This window comes from Abramis brama (genome assembly GCF_963993115.1).
Source record: "Abramis brama genome assembly, chromosome: 5".
NCBI lineage: Eukaryota > Metazoa > Chordata > Actinopteri > Cypriniformes > Leuciscidae > Abramis > Abramis brama.
Genome location: NC_139967.1, coordinates 28,371,114 through 28,395,847, shown reverse-complemented (window position 1 = coordinate 28,395,847; position 24,734 = coordinate 28,371,114). Strand labels below are relative to the sequence as shown.

At 38.9% G+C, this 24,734-nt stretch overlaps 2 protein-coding genes across 8 annotated transcripts in view; both read right to left on the bottom strand.

Moving 5' to 3' along the window:
* Positions 1-5,698, bottom strand: part of dmrt1 (doublesex and mab-3 related transcription factor 1) — a gene marked incomplete at its 5' end in the record, with an annotated part of 30,422 nt that extends 24,724 nt beyond the window's left edge. The window contains 3 exons of the mRNA XM_084114887.1: positions 1,114-1,271; positions 4,745-4,925; positions 5,507-5,698. Coding sequence (XP_083971013.1) covers positions 1,114-1,271; positions 4,745-4,925; positions 5,507-5,698 — 531 coding nt within the window. The remainder of the gene's footprint in view (positions 1-1,113; positions 1,272-4,744; positions 4,926-5,506) is intronic.
* Positions 5,699-7,031: 1,333 nt separating this feature from the next.
* Positions 7,032-24,734, bottom strand: part of kank1a (KN motif and ankyrin repeat domains 1a) — a 46,835-nt gene continuing 29,132 nt past the window's right edge. For 4 of the 7 annotated variants that reach the window (XM_084113967.1, XM_084113970.1, XM_084113968.1 and 1 more), the window contains 10 exons: positions 16,214-18,856; positions 14,780-14,932; positions 13,720-13,816; positions 13,136-13,321; positions 11,903-11,990; positions 11,103-11,322; positions 9,024-9,166; positions 8,663-8,863; positions 8,381-8,479; positions 7,032-8,087 (listed from right to left, as the gene is read on the bottom strand). In XM_084113967.1, the coding sequence (XP_083970093.1) occupies positions 8,028-8,087; positions 8,381-8,479; positions 8,663-8,863; positions 9,024-9,166; positions 11,103-11,322; positions 11,903-11,990; positions 13,136-13,321; positions 13,720-13,816; positions 14,780-14,932; positions 16,214-18,856 (3,890 nt within the window). In that variant the 3' untranslated portion in view covers positions 7,032-8,027. Of the gene's footprint in view, positions 8,088-8,380; positions 8,480-8,662; positions 8,864-9,023; positions 9,167-11,102; positions 11,323-11,902; positions 11,991-13,135; positions 13,322-13,719; positions 13,817-14,779; positions 14,933-16,213; positions 18,857-19,860; positions 20,079-24,734 lie in introns of those variants that run through there. The other 3 variants (XM_084113971.1, XM_084113966.1, XM_084113969.1) reach the window with 3 other exon arrangements.

Here is a 24,734-nt window from a genome sequence, read left to right as displayed (position 1 = left end):
TATTAAACTAACAAAAACACATTTAGCTGATAAAACAAAAACAGTGACACTAATTGAAAGCAGTTCTTATTTACACTGTTTGATATATATCAGTTGTCTTGTGATAGTCGTACAATGAGGATAAGGGTTAAAAAACCTCCAATGACAGAATTAGTTGCGGTTCCGGCTAGGGGGAGCGGGGAAATGTAAACAGCCTGTAAGAGGTGTAGCGTGGCATGAAAGCTCCACACCTTCCTGCTGTGTTTGGCCAGTGGTTTGGAACGATGGCACAAGGATTATCACTGTGCACCGAGGACAGAAGCTCACTACGGCCTGCCAACTTCAACAAGGCAGCCGGGTCCAATGACAGCAGCCCTTATCAACACGGCTGCAACACACTTAATCACCTTATTACCATGGCCTGGGCTACATGGAACGCAGACTGGGTGAGTGTGGAGGTGTGTGCAACATGCTGGCGTTCACATGGATGTTTGCTAGTGTGCTCGTGTGAGGTACTGTGTGTCTAAAGGGTTGGTTTGAAGATATTATATAGTGTGTGTGTGTGTGTGTGTGGGGGGGGGGGGGGGGGGGTTGGGGGTTGGGGTCAGTAGATGAATTCAAAATAAATTTGAGTCGTTTTTGAAAGTACAAACTTAAAATCTGTCATGAACACTTCCTGTTATTTTTACAGTGACGCAACTCTTCAGTAAAATACTGTGACACTTCATGGTAAAGAAATACCATAGCTAGTGTGTAAAAAAATAATAAAATATAATGAAGCAAACTTTTTAACTAATGTGAAGCCAGAATAACCAAGATAAATGTAATATTTAGCAGGAGAAGGGCAATTGATTAAAATAATGCAACAACTTACTGTTTACAAATTTACAGTAAAGATTCCTGAAATGAATTGCAAATGGGACTAGGTAGCTTAGTACATATTAAATAAGTCCATACTTATTATTAAATAATATTTATATGTATTAAGCTACTGATACTACTACTACTAATAATAATGATAATAAATATATATTAATAGAAGCATATATTAGTGTAGAATTAATAATGTAACATTAATTTATAACCTGAAAGAGCAGTTCAGTTGCACTTGACGTGAGGAGCACATTTATTCACCTGGTATTGCTGGTAGTTGTACAGGTTGCTATAGTAGGACGTGTACGGTGTGGGCTGGTAGAGGTTGTAATAGGAGGCATCCACCATCAGCTCAGAAGGGCCCTCATTGTGCCCTCTGCTGGGCACTGCAGAGCTCAGAGCCAGCATGGAACGGCTCTCTGAAACATCAGACAATAGGTCAAAATTCTCTGACAAATCCATCAGATTCAAATTTTACACAATATACAAAATTGGAAATTATACAGTTTCTATTTTTTTTAAATCAACCAACTGAAACGTATTCCTTTCAAGCTATTCTAACATAAAAAAAACACATGCTTGCAAATGTTTTAAAAAAAAAAAAAAGTTGGCAAAGTTTGTAAGGCATAAAAACATGCATATGATCAACAAATGCTAAATTTAGTAATTATTAGGGGTGTAACAATATATTGTGTAACAATATATCGTGTGGATAGTGACTATATGTATTGTGCATACAGAAGTTCACCCAAAATAAAAATTACTATGTGAGAAAAAATTCAAGTTTACAGAGTTCAGTGTCAGCACTACATTAAACTAATATGATGTTGAATGTAATGTGTAATAATGCAATGGGGGGATGTTTGTGGGTCCTGATAAAAAGTGGCCTACATTATTTTAAATATATCTAGTTACTGACAGAGTGCAAGCATATTCGTCTAAAATAATTCTGTATTTTTAGCTTCAGAATCATGACTATTTTTATTCTGGTGTCACCATTGTCCTGTGCAATGGGTTACCAGAACCAAGTCCAAGTCTATTCATTTCCACCCCAATGTAAAACCAAATTTTGCATTTTAATCAACAGTACATTTTTTGTTAATCTTTTACCATTTGACTTAGCATATCACAATAATAGTATTGTGAGTTCAGTTTCGTGATATATATCGAATCTTGACAATCGTGAAATGTAGAATCTAATAGAACATGCTTCAATGACAAAACTTGTGTGTCATCCTGGAATGGCCTATTCTGCAATGGGTATCACACATTAGTGAAAAACATATGCATATGATCAACAAACACAAAATTTAGTAATGATTTAAATATTCTTTAATGACGGTAATGGCACGGATTCACAGTAATCTAAAATGCCAGTTCATGAGAAGTTATTTTGTCTGCATGTGTGTTGTGTCATGCGTCACTTTATCTCGGACGACAAATTCTGAAAACCGCCAGTAACTCCTGCTTCATCTTTCAGCAACTCAAGAGGCAGCTGGCTAAATCACAGAGCATAGACAACCTTGACCTGTCTGGTATCCAACTCCTTCCTTAGTCCTATCGGAGAACCAGGAACAGGATGTTTCTCTCATTCATCGAACACAACAGACACTGCCATGGTCTGGCACGGCACAATCGCCATCTACGCTGATAGCCTCCCGCCCCCCTTATGAGAATGGATGTGCACCTCACTGACTATACAGTGTTCTGAGGAGGTTGGCAGAATTGAGAATTATGAGATGGTTACAAGATGTTCATGGTCATGGTTCCTTTAGTTTTTCCTCTGCCACTCACACACAGTGGATAGTTCAGGGGGTCAAGATGTACTTATCTCTTCGTTTTCCCATGGTTAAGTGACAAAGGGCTGATTCACAGAAACCTCCTACAAAGAGTTGAGCTTAGGTCTTATTTTAATAAGAGGGTGTAAATTGATGGACAAATTCAGAAGGTCGTAGTAATGAAACTTCTGATGCTACGCTTCTTAGGCATTCATGATAATAGAATTTGATAACATGCCTTTCAAAACACAAATGTTAAATGGTTTTGTTGCATTAAGGGCTTTTACTAAATACAACGCTCCAAGTAGTGGACATACAAGCCAAGTGAATAGAACTTTAAAAATGACCTTAAATGAAGTTCACTTAAAAATTAAAATTCTGTCATCATTTACTCACCCTCAAGTTGTTTCAAACCTGTATGAATTTATTTCTTCTGCTGAACACAAAAGAAGATATTTTGAAGAATGTCGGTAACCAGACAGTTGATGGATCCCACTGATTTCCATAGTAGGAAAAAAATACTATGGAAGTCAATGGGGTCCATCAACTGTCTGGTTACCGACATTCTTCAAAATATCTTCTTTTGTTTTTGTTAACATGATATTGCATGGAAAAATATTTTCTGAGACTAAAAGGATTTTTTTCTTTATATTTTTTCGGAACTAGATTTTTGTCTGGCTTAAAGAATCCTGAAATTAAATATATAGGGAATAATTGACGACGGGCCGTTTAATTATTAGAAAATAATACACACCCGAGGTAATGTCTGTGGCCACGAAGCCTCGGGTGTGTGTTATTTTCTAATAATTAAACGGCCCATTGTCAATTATTCCACTTATACTACGGTTACCAAACTTCAAGACATTGTTCAGATGTTATGCTTTAAGACATTAGTCAGGTTTTTGTCCTTAAAACACTCGTATGCAGGACAAACAATTCAACAGCCCCATTGTATAAATATACAAATTACTCAAAAATGTAGTGCTCATATGAGATTAGGGAAGACTGGGGCTAGTTATCCCATTTTTGCTGTAAAATTGCTCAGGGTCATTTTTTTTAGTCAATTTAATTACCTTTACCTAACTTTGGTACTATTTGACTACAAAAATCTACTGAACATTTATGGCATTATTTACCAGAGAGAGAAAAAAGAAGATAGCGTTTAACATGTTGAAACTGTAATGAAACTGAAAGTACATAAAATGTAATAAAAAAAAAAAAAAAAAAAACATTGTTTAAATGTACAATAAATTAGCAATGACATGAATGCAGTTTCATACAATTACAACAAATACAGTAAGTTGTGGTCAAAAGTTTAAAAAAAAGAAAAGAAAGTTTGAATGAAAATATTTTTTCATTCAATATCAATTGTTAACCATCAATTTTAAGTTTCTATTCACTTAGCTTGCATGTCCACTACTTGGAGCTTTGTTTTCAGTAAAACCATTAAACATTTTTTCTTTTAAAAGGCATTTTATCAAATTATATTATCATGAGAGCCTTATAAAGTATTTTAAAAAAAGCTTCATTACTACGACCTTTTTCATTCTCATCATTTGTCTACCTTCTGCAAAATGTTCATAGTTTTAACAAAATAAAATATTAAAATAAAAATTGCATGTTATTTGTATTTAGTACTCCCCTCAGTAAGCCATTTCACATAAAATTACCCAGTTCAAAAGTTTACATGCGCTGCAACTTCCATCGTTTTGTTCAAATTAATAACATTTTGCAGATTATGCAAGGTGTTTGCAAACTATTGACCGCAACTGTAGCATGACAACTTGCCCCAACCAGACATTTTTGAAAGACGCCCTTACAGTTAAAATCTGCCTTGAATATATATTTGACTCTTGCCACATGTATCCCAGTGTGATTTTATTTTGTTCATGTGTTGCCCAAAAACAGCTATTAGAAAGGCTATAATGGATATGTTGACGCTTGAATTTTTGCTTAGATTCATTTACAAAATAATGTTTAAACCCAGCATACTGTAAATAACCACATCCATTTTTTAACTGGACTTTTGACTCAAAACCATATGAGAAATTGAAATATAGCCTAGGCCATCCTTTGTGACACGTATCGTTTTCGTTAATCAGGTTCTCTCTCACCTAGGTTGGTGGGAGATGCGGTGGCACTGCTGTTGGTGGGTGATGGCGGTCCTGAGCTGATAGTAAACACATTCACATCACCCACGACCTCGTTCTTCACCATAGTGTCTGAACCGGACAGGTTAACCGGACTGCAGATGCCCATCTCTTCCTCTTGGGCCTGCTGCCTCCGCAAGGCCACCTAACACGACAAACATTAAACTCAAGGCCCAGCCGGGACAACAAGTTCACTCTCTAATGCATTTAAAGCATCACGAGACATTTAAAATAGAATTTCGTAACAATTCAATTTCATAATACTTATTAAATGATAGTTATTCCGCAGCCTGTTTTATTCGAAAAAAATAAAAAATAAAATATCGGCGCCAAACTGCAGCTAGCTGAAACAGTCGCAAAATCTGTACTGTTCAACAATGTAACTTAGCTAGCAAACGTTACTATGCTTGTAAACAATTTATCGTGATTATTGTAGCAAACAGTCCAATTATTTGTAAACTCGACTGTAAACTGGAAAACCGACTAAAAACATATGCGGTGCGGTTGATGCAGTAACGATGAATTAAAAAAAACCGACAGGGGGAGGCAAGGCATGAAATATGGAGAAGTTAAAAGTTTATAAACAACACTTACACAAACACAAACAATGCATTTAGATCACACGAGAGCGGAGGATACAACGAAACAGGAAAAAATAAAAACCCAAATCAGACTCTGGTTGAACTTGCATGGTCCTATCGAGGATTGGCTCGTGTGTAACGTTACCTGGGCTGCCATGACCCGCTGTCTTTCAGCGATTAGTCTGCATTTTTGACACTGACAGTCCCTCCAGTTGCAGAAGCGTTTGTGGCCCTTTAGCGGAGACACGAAGCCGTGGTTCCTGCAGCGTGAGCATTTGGGCATACGGGACGGTTTCCTGACAGCCATAGGGCCGTTACTCTGCTCTTCATCACTCATCCTGACAGGTGGTAAAGGACAGTCAGACTCTTCTGCTGCGAATGTGTCACGCCAGCGGATTATAAAACGTTTATAAGGAGGGGGGAGCAAGGGGGGCTGGGGCTGGGGGGGTCTGAGGTTTGATACAAAAGGCGAATGTTTGGCGCGAGCAAACCTGTGCATTCCAGTGCGCGTGGGAGCTTATGTTCAGTTTCTTCCCACTGAGACCAAAGTCACTCCCAAGTGTCTCTTGAAATCATAGATCATAAGACACAAAACAAAATGCGAGGATTGCGTTATAAAGCGTGTTTAAATGTTGTTGTATATGGGTCTCAAAGAAATAGAAAGTTTCATGATTCATCAAATGTGATGAGTTGGAACTGGCCGGGGGGAGGGGGGGATGGGGGGTCAAACAGGGTCCGGGGATATCAGGAAAGTTCAGAGAAAATAAGAATTATTATCAAAAATATTTTCAAACAATAATAATAATAAATAAAAAAAACATATCTAAAGTACTTTGAAGGTAAAGGGTAGCTACAGAGGCAACGTAATAAAAACGGAATATTCTGCAGTTTTTTCCTTCTTCTTTTTTTTTTTTTTTACTGGATCTGTCCGATCAAGAAGTTTGAAAACCCATGAGCTAGATGACATCACTGTCCAGACAGGGTATCAAATTAACTGCAATACTACAATTTCGGTGTAGTGGAAAATAATGACTTTCTTTTTGACTTTATATAAAATATAATAAAATATATACTGTTGCTTGAAAAAAAAAAAAAAAAGTCAGAATACCCTATTCTGGATCATGGTTAGTAGAGAAAAAAAAAAGTTTTTAGCAGCATAATGGTGTAGTTACGGTATCAACCAGCAGGGGCTAACTAGCCATAACCAGTCAGGACATTGAGGATGATGATGATGATGATAATGATGATAATAATAATAACTCTCTTTGCAGTGTGTCCATAACTAAAAGTCACTCCTCACATCATATTTTCATGCCTGCAAATCCCACCCCTGCAAAGAATATGAACAGAGTCAAGCTAATTAAGGGGCACAGTTTTAATTAGGCCCATTTTATTAAAATATAGTAAGAAATTAAATGTTTAATATGAAATTATGTTTAAAAATACGTTTAATGTATGCAATTACATTTCAACTGAATATTTCCTGTTTGAATAATAGTGCATGCCTAATAAGAAAGGAGACAGCAAGTCGTGCCTAAATTCATTAAGTGTAGATTAGCTCTCCTTTCCAGTAGAGGGAGACATTGTACTGTTGACCTGTACGAAACTACTGAAAGAAAAGTTTCACAGGAGGAGAGACAAAAAAAAAAAAAAAAAACAGGAACAAGCCATGCCATTTTAGTACTTTATTATTGAGTTATAGGCTACTATCGGCAGTTTTCTGTTATTATATTTGTGACTACACGAAAAGCCACATATTAGATGCAAGACATAAGTTTATTACATAAAGACCAGCCAAAGCTATTGCATCTACAGATCGCAAACATACATTATATACAATGAAAGTACAATTATTTCCGATAAAAACTTTTAATTGGTAAATATATCTTTAATTTCCTAAATACTGTGATTTTTAAATAGATGAAATGGCAAGTATAAAAGTAAGGACCATTTCCAATCTAGAAACATATGTATAAAACAAGTTGAAAGTCTGTATTTCAACTTGTGATACGCACTGGACATCTCTGCTGAGGTTTTGATAGAGGAGAAAAGATTTAAACTCTAAAGCCTGAAAATACTGGGCAGCATATACATGGTTCAAATATAAAACTCATTATACATGGTTCAAATATAAAACTCATTGTCAGGCAACATTGGCCACATCTTGGAATTATAAATTATTGATTGATCAGCTTTGAACAGGACTATAGATAAGCTTTAGGCCACTTAAAGGAGGAAAAATACCAAGACATTTTCATATATTATAAAATGACACATTTATATGAGAATAAAAAAATTCTGAAGGCAACTCCATAGCCACGTTCCAGTTGACGTCTAGCTCTGATATTATGCTGGTGATTTCAGGCAGAGGAAATACTTCGTTTCGAATACATTCAAGGTGAGTACATATTTGAGGTCTTGAAAGGACTGACTCTTAGCTAGCAAGTCCGTTTGTATTATATAATCTGAAAGCCAAGGAGAAAGACATCACTAAGAAGACATTTGCAAAAGTGCTCAGTATAATTGCCTACTATCCATTAGTTGAGGTTTGAAGTAAGTTTTCAGTCTTTTAGCTTTAGATTTGGTTTCTAGCTGATGAAAATGGTAGGCATGGCAGAACCTGAAAAAAATAGCAGCTCGGGCAGGGTGGGCTAAAAGCTCTCCAATCAAACATGTCCCTTCCTTGTAGGACTGGGTGAAGTCTTCCTCCCAAGACGAGGCGTACCCTGTGAACAGATTACAGACATAAAAAGGTATGATTAAGAGCCAAACATGAGTCAGCTGCAAAATCTATAACCATTATAAAAGACCCTAAACTCTAGCATTACAAAATAAATTGTCATTCTCAGCTGTAACACTGAAACAGGTCAAGATTCTTTATATTAGTTCTGTGCAAAAATATCCCAATTTTTCAAGTTCTTTCAAAAGAAAGACATTTTGAATTATTATCATAATGTACAATACACAGATAAAATGAATGCATTGCATATCAGCTGAATGTGAAACTGTGGTCACTCACTGGTGACTGTGCTTTGGAGAAGTTCATATGGGCATACAGCAACACTGCTATGTCCTTATGACCCGCTTCCAGAGCAATTGACAGGGCATTACTCTCATCCTAGGGACAAAAAACAAAAACATCTAAATGGTCAAACGCTTCATTAGCCTTACTTGCTGTCTCATAACAATACTGCAGTATCCACTAAGAAAAACGAGTTAGACACATTATAGAAATATGATTCATGTTCATTAAACATATTTGGTGGATTATCTAGTTTAAAAGAGGACTCTGCTCACTCACATTATCGCTGAGTGTGGCGTCGCAGCCCGGCTGAGCCAGCAGCAGCTTGACTATCTCAACGTGGCCGTGTTCACTAGCGCACATGAGCGCGGTCGAGCCCTCATCGTCCTGGATGTTGACATCTGCGCCGCAGGCGAGCAGAGCCTTCACCATGTCCATTCTGCCATGACTGACAGCCAGCATCAGCCCCGTCTGACCAGCCTGAATTCACAGGGTCAGTGAGATCAGCTTAGACACGTCTAAAGTGACTGTGTGGAAAGCTATTCATCTAGGTTAATGCGCATTTATAAACATACTATTTAGCTTATTCTTGTTTGTTAATGCTCAAACACTTTCAGCGTAACTGTCGGATCACACTGACCTGGCTGGCTTTTGCATTGACGTCTCCTTTGCTGAACAGCTCTTCAACCACCCTCATGTCCTTCGGGGCCTCCGCGGCAGCTAGTGCTGCTAGCATGATGGGAGTATAGCCAGCCTTGTTCTGCTGATTGACATTGCAGACGTCTGTGATGAAACAGGAGAGAACAGGGGAATCAGAGAGAACGCTGAGCCCACCCTTGAGGTAAAGGCATTTGGAAGGAGGCCATCTTTTGTGTGAATTTAAGAGATGCAGGCTATTCAGACTCAGAATCATGGGCTGTGGAATAAGAGAAGGACCAAAGCGGGGCTTCGCTGACTGGCAATGGGGCAAAGATGGCCAGAGGGTCTGAGAATGGAAGCAGACAATCGAGACAATGGGGGCTGCCCGAAAAGAGTCAGATAGTAGAGGAGCACAAAGAAGTTGGGATAATGGGCTTTTATTTTCAGGAGTCGAGGCACCTCATCATGTGGTATTCAGAGAGGTCTTTGGTGCTTTTTGGAGGGGGAACACTGGGAAATGGCCTGATTCTGGATGTGGCTGGAGAATTTGCCATTAGCTTACATACACTACCATTCAAAAGTTTGGGCTTGGTAAGATTTTCCAATGAAGTGCGCTCATACTCAATATAATGATCCGATACCAACAACCAATACCACGCAGCGTGTGCAGTTCAGTGCTTGTGACAGAGAAACAGACAACAGAGCAAAAGAGAGCAGAATGGATATATCAGAGGAGGATATATATGAAGTAAATGTATCGAAATAATAGAATGTTAAACAAATACAGCTATATACGCCTATATAGCTGCTGTGCGCGAGCTGAGAAGCGAAACACACAGAGTGTATTGAGCGCACAGCGGCACAGACATGAGAGCTTGTCGTGCGCACAACCCTTTTTCATAGACATTGCTGGAAATTTTGTAGTTTGGTTGGAATTGATAATAAAAACAACGTTAACTGACGGTAAAGAGAGAGAGCACACACTTCGGTTGCTTACTTTTGATTGCTGATTGTTCAGCACACATGCGTCATTTGAATTAAATCTAAATCGTATGTGCAAATACAAACATCAACTGTTACATGATTTATGTATAACGAGTGGTTCCCTACATTATTTCAGGAAGGAGGTACAGTAATAACATTACGTTTTCAATAAGTTTTCTGTGTGCAAACATCCGAAGCGCGTGCCCAGAAAAGCTGCCTCTCAGACAGCGCGCAAAATAATTTTTAAGTTTATTAAATCGTGTTCTCTTTTATGTCTTCTTGTGCTTTAATGGACAATTTATGTAACAAATGCCCGTATAGGCAAGTATCCTTGTGAAACATAGTCGGTTATGTCTTAAGTGAATGTAAACAGTTGAAAAGAAACTGTGCATGTAACAGTATGTTGGATACGTGCAGCTCTTAAAGTGACAGCAGCCTAATAAAACTACTGCTGTCTTCGTCTCAATGTTAATCTAAGAACAAAAGACAGAGAAAATCACTCACTGCTCTTGACTGGTTGAGCCCTGCTGGAGCAGCTCGAAATATGAATTGTGCTATTAAATTAAAGACAATAATATGAACAGTGAAAGTAACAGTAGTTCCTACAATACATTTTAACAGGCATAATTTGGCATGAAAATAACTGAAGGAAATGTCTATTTGCTAAGCCAACTAATTTGATTCATATTCTTTTGGTTTCTCTTCCCAATATATATATATAAAAAAATAAAATAAAAAAAAAAGTAAAATGGAATGAAAATACAGGTATCGGTACTCGGTATCAGCAAGTACTAGTATCGAATCGGACTCGTTCTGGAAAAAGTGGTATTGGTGCATCCCTAGTATCAACATTTGTATTTGCTGATCCGATCACAAATGCACAGAGCTAACTACAGGTGTAAACGGGCCCGAAGTGTTTTGTGATCCGATTACGTATGTGATCACATGTGACTTTATTCATGCCGACGCATCCCAAACAACATCAACACACTCCACCTTCACACTCGTCAATCATCCACTGCTCTAAATAGCTGGCTGTACACTAAGTGGCTTTAAAAGAAAATGTAGAAATGTGGAATGTGAGTCACATACTTACCAGCATCCAGCAGCTTTTTCACAATGTGGAAGTTGGAATGGGATACACTGTAATGGAGGGCAGTGTTTCCGTTGCCATCAGCCATATTTACAATGTGTTGTAGCAGGGCAGGGCAGATGCCTCTGAAAGCATTCAGGTAATCCTCCACCATCTCTGCCACGGCCGTCTTCTGACTGGACACACGGAACCACTCGTGCTGCACTGTGTTCACATATGGCCTCTGGAAAGACACAAAATGAGAAATATGATTGAAATCAGAATGTATTACAGGGGATTTACATGGATTGTGCTCTATTGTAGTAACACTTCAACATGGAAGGATTCCCAAAATCAATGTAAAAACGTAAGATTGGTAAACAGAAGCAAAACAGAGAAACATCCAGCATCTTGTTACATAATGATCCTAATTAGTCTAAATTACATCCACTTATTAGACACATCCTTTCTGAAATTCAGGGCTAATACAGCTTTGACTTGAGGCAGGACTTAAGAGTAGGCCTGTCAGTGCACAGCTCAGACCCTCTGCTCGGGGGTCAGCAGAAATAAGTGTTGATCCAACATTCTTTTACACCACGTTAACCACAAAGGAGCCAATTTCCTTCCCGTTCAGGCGCAGTGAAGCAGAGCATGAAGAAACATCTAAAACTCTAATTTGCTTTGAATGAGTTGCTGACTTATCAAAAATAATAATAATTTTAAAAAAAACAGCAAAACTTTTATACTAAACTAATTATACTAATCTAGAATCAAAGATATTATTTTTGTGCACTGAGGGTTTACACAGGGTTATATTATCTTACCACGTCTTTACTGGATAGATTCTTGGGGTCGTTGAGGTGGGATTTCAGCATATTGCATGCAGAAAGCATCTTCTCATTCAACTCATACCTGGGAAGAACAAAAAAAAAGCAGTGTTACTAAATGAATGACACTTCTGACTGCTAACCAGTATTGGGTAAAGGACAAAAATACATTTTTGGATAACAAACGAAAACCACATTTTGAGGTGATCAGGGCATTCTGGATTCTGAACACTTGACAAAGATGTAAATGCTAATGTATTTCCATTACCTGCATACAAGTACATAATCTGTAAAACAGAAGTTGTAACAAAAATAATTATCCACAACTCAAGGACACGTTTTCCGTCATGCTCTATTTTTACCCATTAGTAAAAAAAGACTCTGCTTGGTATTTTCTTAACGTGAAATAATTTGACAAGAACGTGTGTCTGTTTTGTGGCTTATTGGCTCTCACAATGTAGAAAAAGACAACAGAGACTGCAGTCTTGTGATCTGGTTATCTGATTTAATGAACAATATCCTGTGAATGATCCTACTGGACTAAACTAGGAATCTCTTTTTTCTCTCCCCAAGTCCTCACTCACATCTCTCTATTATTCAAATTTCAAAGTAGCGATTTAAAACTTAATTTTTTTCTCCCCTTCACTTCTAATCTCTATTAGCATCTTTTACTGTTGGAATGCTTGTAAATTAGGGAAACATAATAGACCACGTCTGAATGCATTTAGAACTATCTGCCAAAGTATTTTTTTAAATTAGTAAATGGTTGAAAATGTATAAATAGCGTTTTCCATTTAGCATGGGTAAGTGTGATCAGCTCTCTACTGTAACTGATCACATTGGAGACGCATTGAAATGCAAAGTGTAAATGCATTCTAGCTAAAAAATATCCAGAAACTATCCAGATATGAAATAATGTTAATTCCAGGTGGAAAGAGGACTACTTGGAGATTATGAAAAGCATTACTTTAGGACTCTTTCTCATGACTCATGTCAGGCTTGGTATGCAGGATTCTTAACTGATATGATTATACAAAGCTCCCATTCCTGCCTCCAGAGACTACATTCCACTTTTTAAAAAATATTACATTGCAGACATCACATCCAAAATACCTTAAATTCTCTTTCTAATGCAAGAGATGCTTGAATTGCTCTACAGTCATAAATGACGCAACACTAACTATGAATCACTTGTTGCATGTGGATCTAAGAGTTACTGGCAGTACTTGCCTCTGCCTTTTGTCCTGGCCTAAATCTTCAGTGTCTCTATCTTCATCCACTGCTTCATTGTTTCGGAATTCTTCTTTCCGCCTTTCTCTCACATTCGCCATCTTGTCTTTCTCCTCCCCTTCATCCTCTGACCCAGAGGAGCTGCTCTCTTCTGAGCTGGAGTCATCGCTCGATGTCGTCTCGTACCTAGAGATGGAAAACAGCATGGAGTTGAATCTATGCACATGTACATGCTACTCTAGAGTACCTTAGTCTGACTGTTCAACTGCAGCACTGATTTTGTAAAATAACCACTTATCACTTATTCTTCATGGCAACATACCTACTTTCATGTGCAGGTTACTAAGAATATATACATTTATATTGTAATGTTGTGGCAGCTTAAGCTAAACTACAAGTAATATGTCATGCTATTTTGTAAGTAGTCATGTAAAAAGCTTTGCATTTGGGTCTTGATCCCCTTCAATTTTTTTTTTTTTTATGCCTTACAATCAACTGATAAGCATCAACTCAGGCATATTTTTTATCATACACTTCTTCCGTGAGAAATGTATTTTCTCCTCTTACTTGGAACGAGAACCTACCCTCCATTCACACCAACAAACTGCAAGTTCTTTTTTGTGCCATTAGGTCCCTGATGACCGTCTTTCTTCATGATGGACTTCAGGGTGCTGTGACTGCCTAGTAGGAAAGAAAAATACAGGCAATCAACAATTATTATTATTTTATACTGTTAAAGTATAGCTTAATTATTTACATTTTAAATCATATAATTTTCCAGGTACAAAGAGTAGTCAGTATTCAAATTTACATGCATATTGTTAGTGCAACAATTTTAATATAGATCTGCAAGTAATATTTTGCCTCCACCACAAATGCAGACAGAAATCTACACACCCTTTCAAAATTGAAAGAAACACATAAAGCTGACATCATGATTTATGAAATACAGTGTTATTGCTGTAATGGGAAATGAACAAGTAGAATCTACTTTAGCCAGCAACAGCTAATCAGGACCATAAGCTGGAGTTGGCTACATTACTTTTCCAAATCTGACAGACATGTAGAATGTCCAAATTTGTTGTCATTTTCAACAGAAGAAAATATCATCAAGCGCCGCTAGAACATGCATTTAGAAAAAAAACTATGTGAAGCAAAAGAAACATCCCGCAGCCTAAAGCTATGGCAAACATGTTAAGTACAGGCTTTGCTCTGCCAAATACCGAAGAGGATCACCGCCCCTCTCCACGGAGACTGAAAAAAGAACAGTTCTGAGAACTGCCAGAACATGCCCTACAGATGGACACACTCCCTCTGACTGTCTGTATCTCGAACATAGTAGATGATGAAGGCACTCATTATCCACGTTTCCCTTATTTTGACGGGTGAGAGCAGTTGAATCCCTGGAACTACATGCCTTGAAGCTGTTAATCTGTTACATGCTCTCCTAAGACAGTCACACAAGGGTGGCTTCATGAAAAAAACCATCCATCAAGGGGAGTTCAACATGAAGAAGTGGCTTATTTTATAATGGTTACTTGCAGTCTTATAGTACTTGGAAGCAACACACTGATTATCAACTATAACTGAAAAAATATTTACAAATATATCTCTTGTTTAGTGACAGAACTGGGCATACAGTACCATGCAATGCTGTGGACATTTGCTGGTCCATGCGGCTTTTCTGTGTAGCTGTACTCTGTTCATGCGAGTCGTCAGTATATACATTTTCTATCTGTGTGACCTCTGTTCTCACACTACTCGAGTGGGAATGGACTGCATTGACCATCTGCGTTTCTGGATAAAAAGAACAAGAAGAGACAGAAAAAAGGCAGACGTGAGGAACAGCAATATATTTCTGTACATAAATTGCTCGGTCTCAAATTATACGTCCAAGACGACATTATAATATAGCTCCTGCCAAAACAGAATTGCATGAAAAGGACATCTCAAGATCACATAAAAGTGTGTCAGAATGCTGTTCTTACTTATTATTATCTCACAGAGCAATGTGCAATGGTTATGGTATGAATCTGAATTCAAGACTCTAGAATTCTTCAGGTTTAGATATCAGATGGTCTTTTGTTGGCATGCACCAAATGTTGTGATGTAATAAAAACATTTCAGCAAAAGAATGTATGATATGGAGAATACCTGAGTGCATCTCCTGCTTAATCTAGAGCCAAATCTGATCACAGCAGACATGGAAACACTAAATCTTGACAGCAATTCTGACTGACTCATTGGTCATAATACTCTGATGCGCATGTAAAAATTATCTCCTTCATTCTCGCTTACCCCTTCTCTACAGAGTAGAAGGAAATGTTATTTATAACTTCAGAGCATTCCATAAAAATTCATGCTAAAATGCTGGTATTTCTAAATAAAAGATAAGAGAGAGAAATAAAAAGCCCGCTGGACTAAGAACTTTTAGATTCCTACCATTTTTAAGCCTTCATTCCTGGAAATAAAAACAGTACTTGTGCACATACTTAAAGATACTTTGGATATGCTTCATAAGGCTAGCCTTATAGAGAGAAAATCTTTACACGAGGCTTCTGTACATTACATAACACAGTGGACCTATGAATCAGCATCAGCAAAGACAACAACAACTAGGCATTTAGCACAAGCTGCTGCCTTCCAAAAAAGATGAGATCACTGTTGGATTAGATCCAAAGCCCCCCATGCATTTTTCAGGGTCAGAGAAAACTCTGCCCTGTCAGATCGTGTCAGGCATCATTACAGACACAAACGCACCGTGTACCCTCGTGTCTCGTCCCTATTCCTCAACATTCTCAGCAGGGGCCTGAGTGTATATAGCAACTTGATTTATCCTAATTATTCAGTGATATTCTTCTTCCTTCTGTTTGTATGTTCTTTGATTCCAGATTGTTAAAAAGGGACAGTGAAATATTTATCATTATGATCATTAAAATAACATTTTCACAACAGTTCCCCAGTAAGACCAGACCAGATTAATGAGGTCATTGCAATATGCAAAAAAAAATAGCTTTTAAAAATCAGCATAGATCCTTGAACATTGAGCATATAGTGTTCAAGCAAACTGCAACTAACCTTTCACGGTGTGGTCTGATTTCTCCTGCTGCCTTAAAAGGTCCACATTGCAGAGTTCCTCAACACTTCCATACTTCATAACTGAATTGATGGATGATAGTGTAGTAACTAGCTCACTGTTGATGGAGCTAAACTGGGATTGTTGAGGTGGGTCGAATGCATCTGCCAGCTCACTGTAGTTCTGAGCAAGCAACATCTGCTGTTCCTGCAAGAGCTTCTGCACTCTCTCTATGTAGTGATCAAGTCCAACACCTGCCCCAGCCTGTGACTGGATGGGTCCTGCTGATGGCATTGATACCACAGGCATACTCTTATCATGGGTCGGGGCAGGAGATTGAGAGGGGCCACAGGCAATGTTCCTTGTCTTCTGACCGACTAAGAAGTTTTCATGTATGCTCATGTGGCCAACCCCAGCCTCTTTTGTTTTGCAAGATGCTGACATATCAAGCATAACCTCCTCAGATGCTGTAGTACCTACTGAAACTGAGCGTGTTTTTAATGTGGCCGGCACATCTTTTACAAGACCATCCCCAATGGCTATTGTACGAGTCTCCACTGGTACAGTGCTTACTTGTTTGTCTTTTGAGTATGGTTGTGTATTAGTGCAGGAATCAGTAAGAATGACATTGTCTGTATTGGTTAACTTGGCTATTGTCTCGATTTCTGTGTTTGTGTACTGTGAAGCACACATAGGCAAGACCATGACTCCAAAATCAGTTCTGAGAACATCATCTGTTGCTGTGCTCTGGGTTGCCATCTCCTTGATGGGCCTGACCATTACATCCACTGAACAATCTCCACATCCAATAGACCTGAACTCTCTGGCTTGTTCAGCCTCTCTTTTGCAAAGTCCTAAATCTTCGGCCGTTAACTCAGTGTTGATCCCCATTTCACATACACTTAATTCCACTCCCACACTCCTGTTGCACATCACAACCTGTCTGCCGACACACTGATCATGAACCTCAGCACGTTCTTGTACAACCCACCGCTCCATTGGCAACTCTGGACCCACCAAAACATGCCTTGCATCTGGTCTGCAAGTAATGCCTACTGAGTTCATTTTTTGGACATGATTTGTGCTTGCATCATTAAACTCAACATGGTTGCCCACACCTTGGCTTTCTGTGGACACTCTGGCCTCCACTGAAGTGCTGTACATCTCTGGCCTTGCCATCATACCCTTGTCTGTTTTTTTTCTCGATCCAGCCACTTGAAGCTGAAGCTTTAGCTTTCCCATCTCCATTTGGTGGGTGGTCTCCTTAAGTTGGACCTCCAGTCTGTAGATCTTCTCTTTGAGAGCTTCGATGGTCTGGTGTTGCATCTCGATTTCAGCTTCTACCTCACTGCTCATTCCTAGCATGGCTTCAGTCACACCAACTCCTGTGCTCCTCACCTCCTGCTCCGTTCCAACAGCCACATCTCTGCTTTTCCCAGGAGACTTTCGGTAAACAACCACATCGTTCATGTTCTCATCGGCTCCGACACCAATGGACTTGCTCTCACGACTCCACCGCTGGATGTTTTGGTTTGTTTTTTGCTCTGTTTGGTGTAAGCTGTGCTTTATTTCCTCACCATTATCCTGTATGTTCCTCTCCAGAGCCTCCACCTCAGCGGTCAATTGCCTAAACTCTTGTAGCCTTTGGGTGCTCTGCTCAGTGTTCTCCATCTCCTCAATGTGAAGTTCAGAGCCTGTTCTGAGCTGGGTCAGGGGCTCATACTGATCAGCACTGCCAACACTATAGGAGCGCTTCCTAAAACCTCCACATGGACCCTGCCCCGCTACCTTGGAGTTCTTCATCTGGGACACTAGTTGCCTTTTCTCTTCTTGCAAGACTGATATCTTGACTTGAAGAATTGGGATGGTCTTTACCTGCTCTTCCAGTTCTTTTAGTCTCTTTAAAGCCACTACCATCTGTTCTCGAATGTGCTGGAGGTGCAGGGGGCTAACATTGGTCACTGGTGTGGTCATGCCTGAGCTGAGGGGACTGTGGCGGATTGAACTACCCATAGAGGATGTAAAGTAGGGGTTGTACTCGCCATTGCCTAGATGTCCATTATGTTGGAAAGAATGCAAGTTAGGTGAAATCTGGCTTGGCCCATAGGAGCCACTGTAAGAGGACAGGGAACTGGAAGAGCCCATTCCGCCAAAACTGGCCAGTCGCCTGCGAGGCGGCTCGTTGACTGGTGGCTGCATAAGGAGCCGCTCTTGCTCCAGTCGCCTTCGAGTCTCCATCAGTGTTTTCTCCACCTGGGGGTTATGGCGAAGAAGGCGGGGAGAAGGTGGGGGCAGCAGCTGCTTGGTCTCAGGGACGTTCACAAAGGCTTGGGGAGCTTCATGAACTTGGGCAGTATGGCCAGGGGGGGCTACCTGGTTCTGAGGCGTGAAGAAGACGGATGACTGTTTGCTCTCATCGCTGTTGGAAGAGGACAAGGAGTCTGTTGAAGTCCACTCAGTCTGGCCACTGCAACTGCTTCGAGGAGGCGGCACGGACCTGACCACTTTTGGCTTCCTCTGGATGTTTAGCTTCTTGATGGTGTTGCCCCGCTCAATGTCATCAACATACTTAAGGAAGTCCAGGTCTAGCTGATAACCATATGGGGTTTCCAAGCAGTAAGGGTCCTTCTCATCATCATCTTTTTCTGCAAAAAAGAAAAAACAAACACAGAGTGAAATTAGTTGTTATCTAATCATTGTACAATTTATAAAAATGTATGATCGGTCCTTAAAATTACTTACTTTTTGAATTACTACTTTAAGCTTTATAACAAACAACAACAACAACGTTCTCTAAAAGGATTTAAACAAACAACAACTCTAAAAACAGAAATACATTTTGACAGAATGGTTCTTCAGTCTGAGTCCTTGGTACATTAAGTGTATTTATAAAGTTTGAAACCAACTCTTAAGGTTGCAGGCACAAAGGTGTGACAACGGTGTGATCACTACTGTAATGCCCTGTAATCATAACAGTGTGAGTCAGTCATTTCAACAGCACTTTACACTTATACAATACATTGCTAAGATTTTTCCAAGAACAGTCAAACCATTAACTAAAAAACAAAGTGGAACTTCCCATCTATTGGTTTCCAACACTAAATGTAAAGATGTATTCCACACAATTTCATGGCAAAACAAACTCCATGTGTTTGCTGAGCATTTGCAAGGTGGGGGTGGGGTTAAGGGAAAACAAGGAGAGCAAATATTTCTTTCTACCCAAAGATCATTTTGGTCTGATGCAATTGACAATATTTGAAACATTTCACTCACTCACTACATAGCAGACTAGAAATACCTTGACAGAGAGGTAAAAATGTTAATAGTTTCTTTTCAGCTAGAAGCCAAGGAATATCCATCAACAGAGCTTATATCACAGTCCAAATTCCACATCGGACAGAGAATTCCTGTCGTCAGTTAGACAGATTAACTCGCTGAAAGCCAAGACACTTTCAGATGATTTAGAGAGCCAGACACAGTGCATTAAGTACAAACAACAAGCCACTGAACACTTTCTTGGTACGTTTTAAGGACATACGTAAAATGCATGAAAGTTTACTTGACCATGTAACACTCATTCAAACATTGCCTATATAGGTTTTGGGGAGGTTAAGGCAACCTAATCCCTCATTGTTCAAGCGTCACTTACCCCAAGTCAAACAGCAGTCCTCATGCAGCAGCGCCTGTTCCCTTACAAGCCGTCATAGTTTTATAACTAGAACAAGCTGCAGGCTGCCTCCCCTCACTCACTGAGCACTTTCTCAACCTTCACTCCATAAGGGGAAAAATTCCACTATTGGTGTAAACTTAGCCCAGCTCTGCGCCGCCTGTGATAGGCTAGTTGCCTCTACCAATCATGCAGTACTTACACTGTTTCTTCTGTCTTGCCTCTCTGAAAGTGCTCTTTAAACACTTTGTAACCCCTTAAAACAGTGGTCCCTTTTTAAACACTCTTTCCAGGCATGTCTTTGTCATATTAAGGAGCATAAACTCACCAGACACATAATACAAGGTTCAGTTAAGCTTTTGCTGCTCCTTAATGTGAACTATGTTTAGGATTACAGATAAAAACACAGAGATATAGTGTCTTTTTCAATGACAATAAAGGTTTACAAAAGTTAGTAGACCAAAAGAGACATTTTTTAAATACTCCAACCAAAAAAAAAAACTTTATTCTTTATTTAGTCAAGCAACAATCCTTCGACAGCACTGACAAAACCTCTTTTACTGTACTTGCACAGCAACAATCGCTAGCTTGTTAAGCACACCAGCTAGCTGTGCTGACTATAGCAAGAGCACAACAGCAATGTCATGGAGAGAGAGACAGGCTCGTCTGGTACGAGGAACAAACACTTAGGCAGCTGAGCGCTGACCTCACCGGGAGGGGGGTTGAAAACCTGTGACACTAAATGGACAAGTGAGAAACGCATGAAAGCAGTGTGAGAAACGGCTCCAAGAATAATCCACCCACACTCTCTTTTAGCAGTCTAGAATTACACTACCCACCATCAGACAAAAACAGCCTAGAGGATGTTCAGATCAAAATAGTTTATGCTACGGGCAACGTACTGAAGCAAACTTACTCTATGTTGAAAAGCACTTTTAACAGTGGAAGCTAGACTGGTTTAAAGTTCAGCAACCAGCTGGCAGTAAGTAAAAAAATAATATTTTTTTAAAGACCAAAGTGAGACAGTATTTACAGAATAAATCATTTTTTTAATGAAACAAAGACATTCACACTCCACCTGTGTAAAATTAAAAACTAAATGTTAGTCATCTCCTGTATCTAGTGCTGGCTAGGGTTACAAGTTATAGTCCTTGTCATTAGAAAAAATAAAATTGCTGGGTGACGCAAGTTCTTTTGGGGGTGTGTTCACACTTGGCATCCATGGTTCGATTAAAACGAGCCCTGGTGCGTTTGCTCTGTTAGTGCGGTTCATTTGAATAAGTGTGAACGCTGTCATCTGAACCTTGGTGCACACTAAACAAGTGGACCGAGACCGCTGAAAAGATGGATCTTGGTCCGCTTCCAAACGAAATCTGGTACGGTTCGAATGAAATATGAACGCCACACGGACCAAAGACATGTAAACAAACCAAAAACGGGACATGTTGTCAGAATATGCGGCCCTAAAAAGGACAGAATGCTCAAGCATACCTGTTTTTTCTCGTCATAGTCGCGATGTTGCCCATCACAGTTCGTTACAAGCATCAGAACCACGTCTCTTTGCAGCAGGTCTTCCAGACCAGGACTACATGTTTTTTTTTGTTCAGGACCAAACGAACCAAGCAAAACAAACTACAAGTGTGAACACACCCTTAAATGTGATTGGCTAAAACCAAAAAGCAAGGATATGGCAGTGACAGTTTCTGACAGGTGGACAAACAAACGTGGCACACGATCATTTGGCATGTCTGTTGTCACAAAGTTATTTCTGGACAAAATGAGCAGAAACAGCCCCATGTAAATGGGGTTTATAAAAGGTATGGATTTTGTCAAAATAAAAGAAAAAAATTGTTAAGTCCACATTAGGATTGATTTGTCCAATCTGTCTAAACCATTTAAAAAGGTAGAGAGGAAATGGTTTGGGGAATCCCATGGGAGTATTTCTAAAATATGTAATTGTTTTGTGTGTTCACTTGGAATTGCAGATGGATAGTTCTCTAAATTCTCACAAGACATCCACTTTTGACCAAATGTAACATTAGTGTCATGTAAACAACTTAAAATAGATGTCCACAGACAGTCCTGCTATTTTTCCTGCTTGATCTGTGCACTGCTTTTACAAAACAAAACAAAAAGAGAGAGATGGACAGAGAAGAATTAGTACAAGTGTGCCTCACAATCTTTGAGTTTAAAAGGGCATGGCTTATCTACTGTCTGTGCCTGACAAATGCTGTCTGATTAAAAGTCCAAAGAAAATGACATATCAAATAGCTGCTAAATATTTGAGAGATCAGCATTAAGTTGTCACCAGAAACCCTGCCGCCTAGCAACATTTTGACTAGACTCTTATCTAAAATATATAGTTCTGATTTATTTTTTGGCCTCTTTTATGTTCTGCCTATTACACTTAAGGTCTATTCCAGTACAACACTCCTGAGAGTATTCATTACCAATTACAAACCCCTGAGGACAATGTTTTCAGTTCTCATATTACACAATGAAATCTCAGTAGATCTCTCACAGAGTTCACAATCACCTTGGGCACGAGATCAGCTGAATGTTAACAATGAAAATAGATGCCTATTTAAAAGTCTGCCCACATCTATGATGTGGGAGGAAAAACAAACTTCATAAATCAGCTTGTTTTGCTAACCACAAAACCTATATGGAAATTTGAGAGATCAGGATGTCAGGAATGCACGCAAGTTATATTTCACAGTATATGTGCAACAGGAAAATACAGGTGGTAGACATACCGTAAGGATGAAACGTTTCAAAGTGTTTAAATTCATTTTTTGACTTTTATTTTTTTGTCAGGTGGTAAAACCAAACATTTGTGTATAATTGTATGTATAAGTGAAATCTTAAAGTAACCCTTATAGAGTCTGCATTGCCCAACACATTATTTTGTGGTTGTGCATTTTATTCATATTAATTTATAATTATTGAATTCTAGTGGCCAGTTATTTAGTATCTTTAGCATCTGATTTTACTTTTAAAGACAGAAAAATAATCATGCAATATCAGAAAATGCAATCAATACAATAACTATTCATAATCTAGATTTCAGCCATTTGTTCACTTTGACCTATTGTTTGCTGGCTTTTTTATTAAGTATTTACATGGTTGCACCATCTGATGAATATCAGTTTAGCCACCAGACAACATTAATAATGACAGGGATGCTGAATACTGAATACTTTTTTGTGCAATTACATATAAAAATAAAATACAAATACAAGTGTTTTAGTCAACAATTACTGCCTGGTGGACATGTTTTCCACAAAAACCTGTTGTTCAAGACCTTCCGATGGAGTCCCTTTCAAAAACGATTAGTTAACTACATTAACATTAACTACAACAGAGCAGCAGCTTGAAACCTGAACAAATACAAATGCAAACTTCTTGAACATTTCTTTTTAAACCAAAGCACCAAAACACAATTGACATGAATATCAGTAATCAAGTATCTACAACACTTTATCCTTAATACTTATTCATTCAAGCCATTCATTCAAGTCTACCTTTAAATGCCTATAGAGAACTGAATATAATACTGTTTTGTCACTTACTGGGATAGGAGTTTGAATGTAGCAGGCTAGCATTACTGGTCTGAGCATATCAGAGTCTCCTCAAACACACACACACACACACACACACACACACACAGAAGAGAAAACAGAGGCCCTTTTTCTCACTCTGGCCTGGTATTTCCTGACCCGGCCCATGGAAACCACGTCAGCCTTCCAGTTTAATTATCCCAGAAAATCCACGTCATCTTCAAGACCATACTAACAAACACACAGAGCCATTAAACAACCAACAAGCAACAATGCTGGAACAGATACAGAAACTTCTCTAAGAATACTCCTGCCATAAAAGAACCGAGCAACCAAGAGAAACGGTGAACAGCTCCAGTATTAAATCATTTATATTAACTAAACCTGCAGGACATCCCAGACTATTGCTAATCCAACCAATATTAGCAGTAAATGAACCAAGAATATCTGAAGGAAAGGCTGTAAATTACATGCAGGGGATTGTTGCAGACAATAGGCTTCAAATTATTACAAATACAAGGGCTGAATCTTAGTCCTGTTACACTCATTACATAATATACTGCTTAAGTTTTCAGACGTGCTGTGATTCAGTTGATATACAACCTTAAATACCACATGAAATGGCTCGAGGAGTACAATTTTCTTTGCTGCGCAAAAAAGAATGTATATTTTAAATGTAAATATCTGATAATTTCGTCAACTTCCAACACAGATGGCCACAAAGCTAACAGACAATGACTAAAAGCCACAAAACTTCCATTTTGAGCTCATGTTTTCGACATTGTACCTAATGTCGAATTCATGTACTCAAATTATGCGCTGATACAAAATATTTAAGCAGTCACATCCGATCCCAGGCTATAAAAACGCTTCTAAATGTTCAATACATCGATCTACTTTGGAAGTTTCTACACTCTAGATCAGGATGAAAGCTAGACTTTGCAGACACATAATAATACACAAAGAAACTGAAAATATGTTTAAAGGTTAATGAGGTACCAGATCGCTTAAATAAAGAAGACCATTGTAACTCAACAGTATTCAAGTAGCCTACCCGTAATACTAGTGTCCAACAATTTAGCACGTCCATTAGCCCTTCAATCTTGACATGCTAATCAGCTAGAACTCTAGACTTTATAATGGCACAACTTGGCAGCCTTGTTAAACATCAAGTGCTCTGGCCTTAGTTTGCTGTGGAGGAGCCATATGGAAAGAGTCCAAGACAACACAAAATCTCCTTTAGGCTATTACTGACCTGAATTTCATTGTATCAAAGGTGAGGGTTTACTGACACAG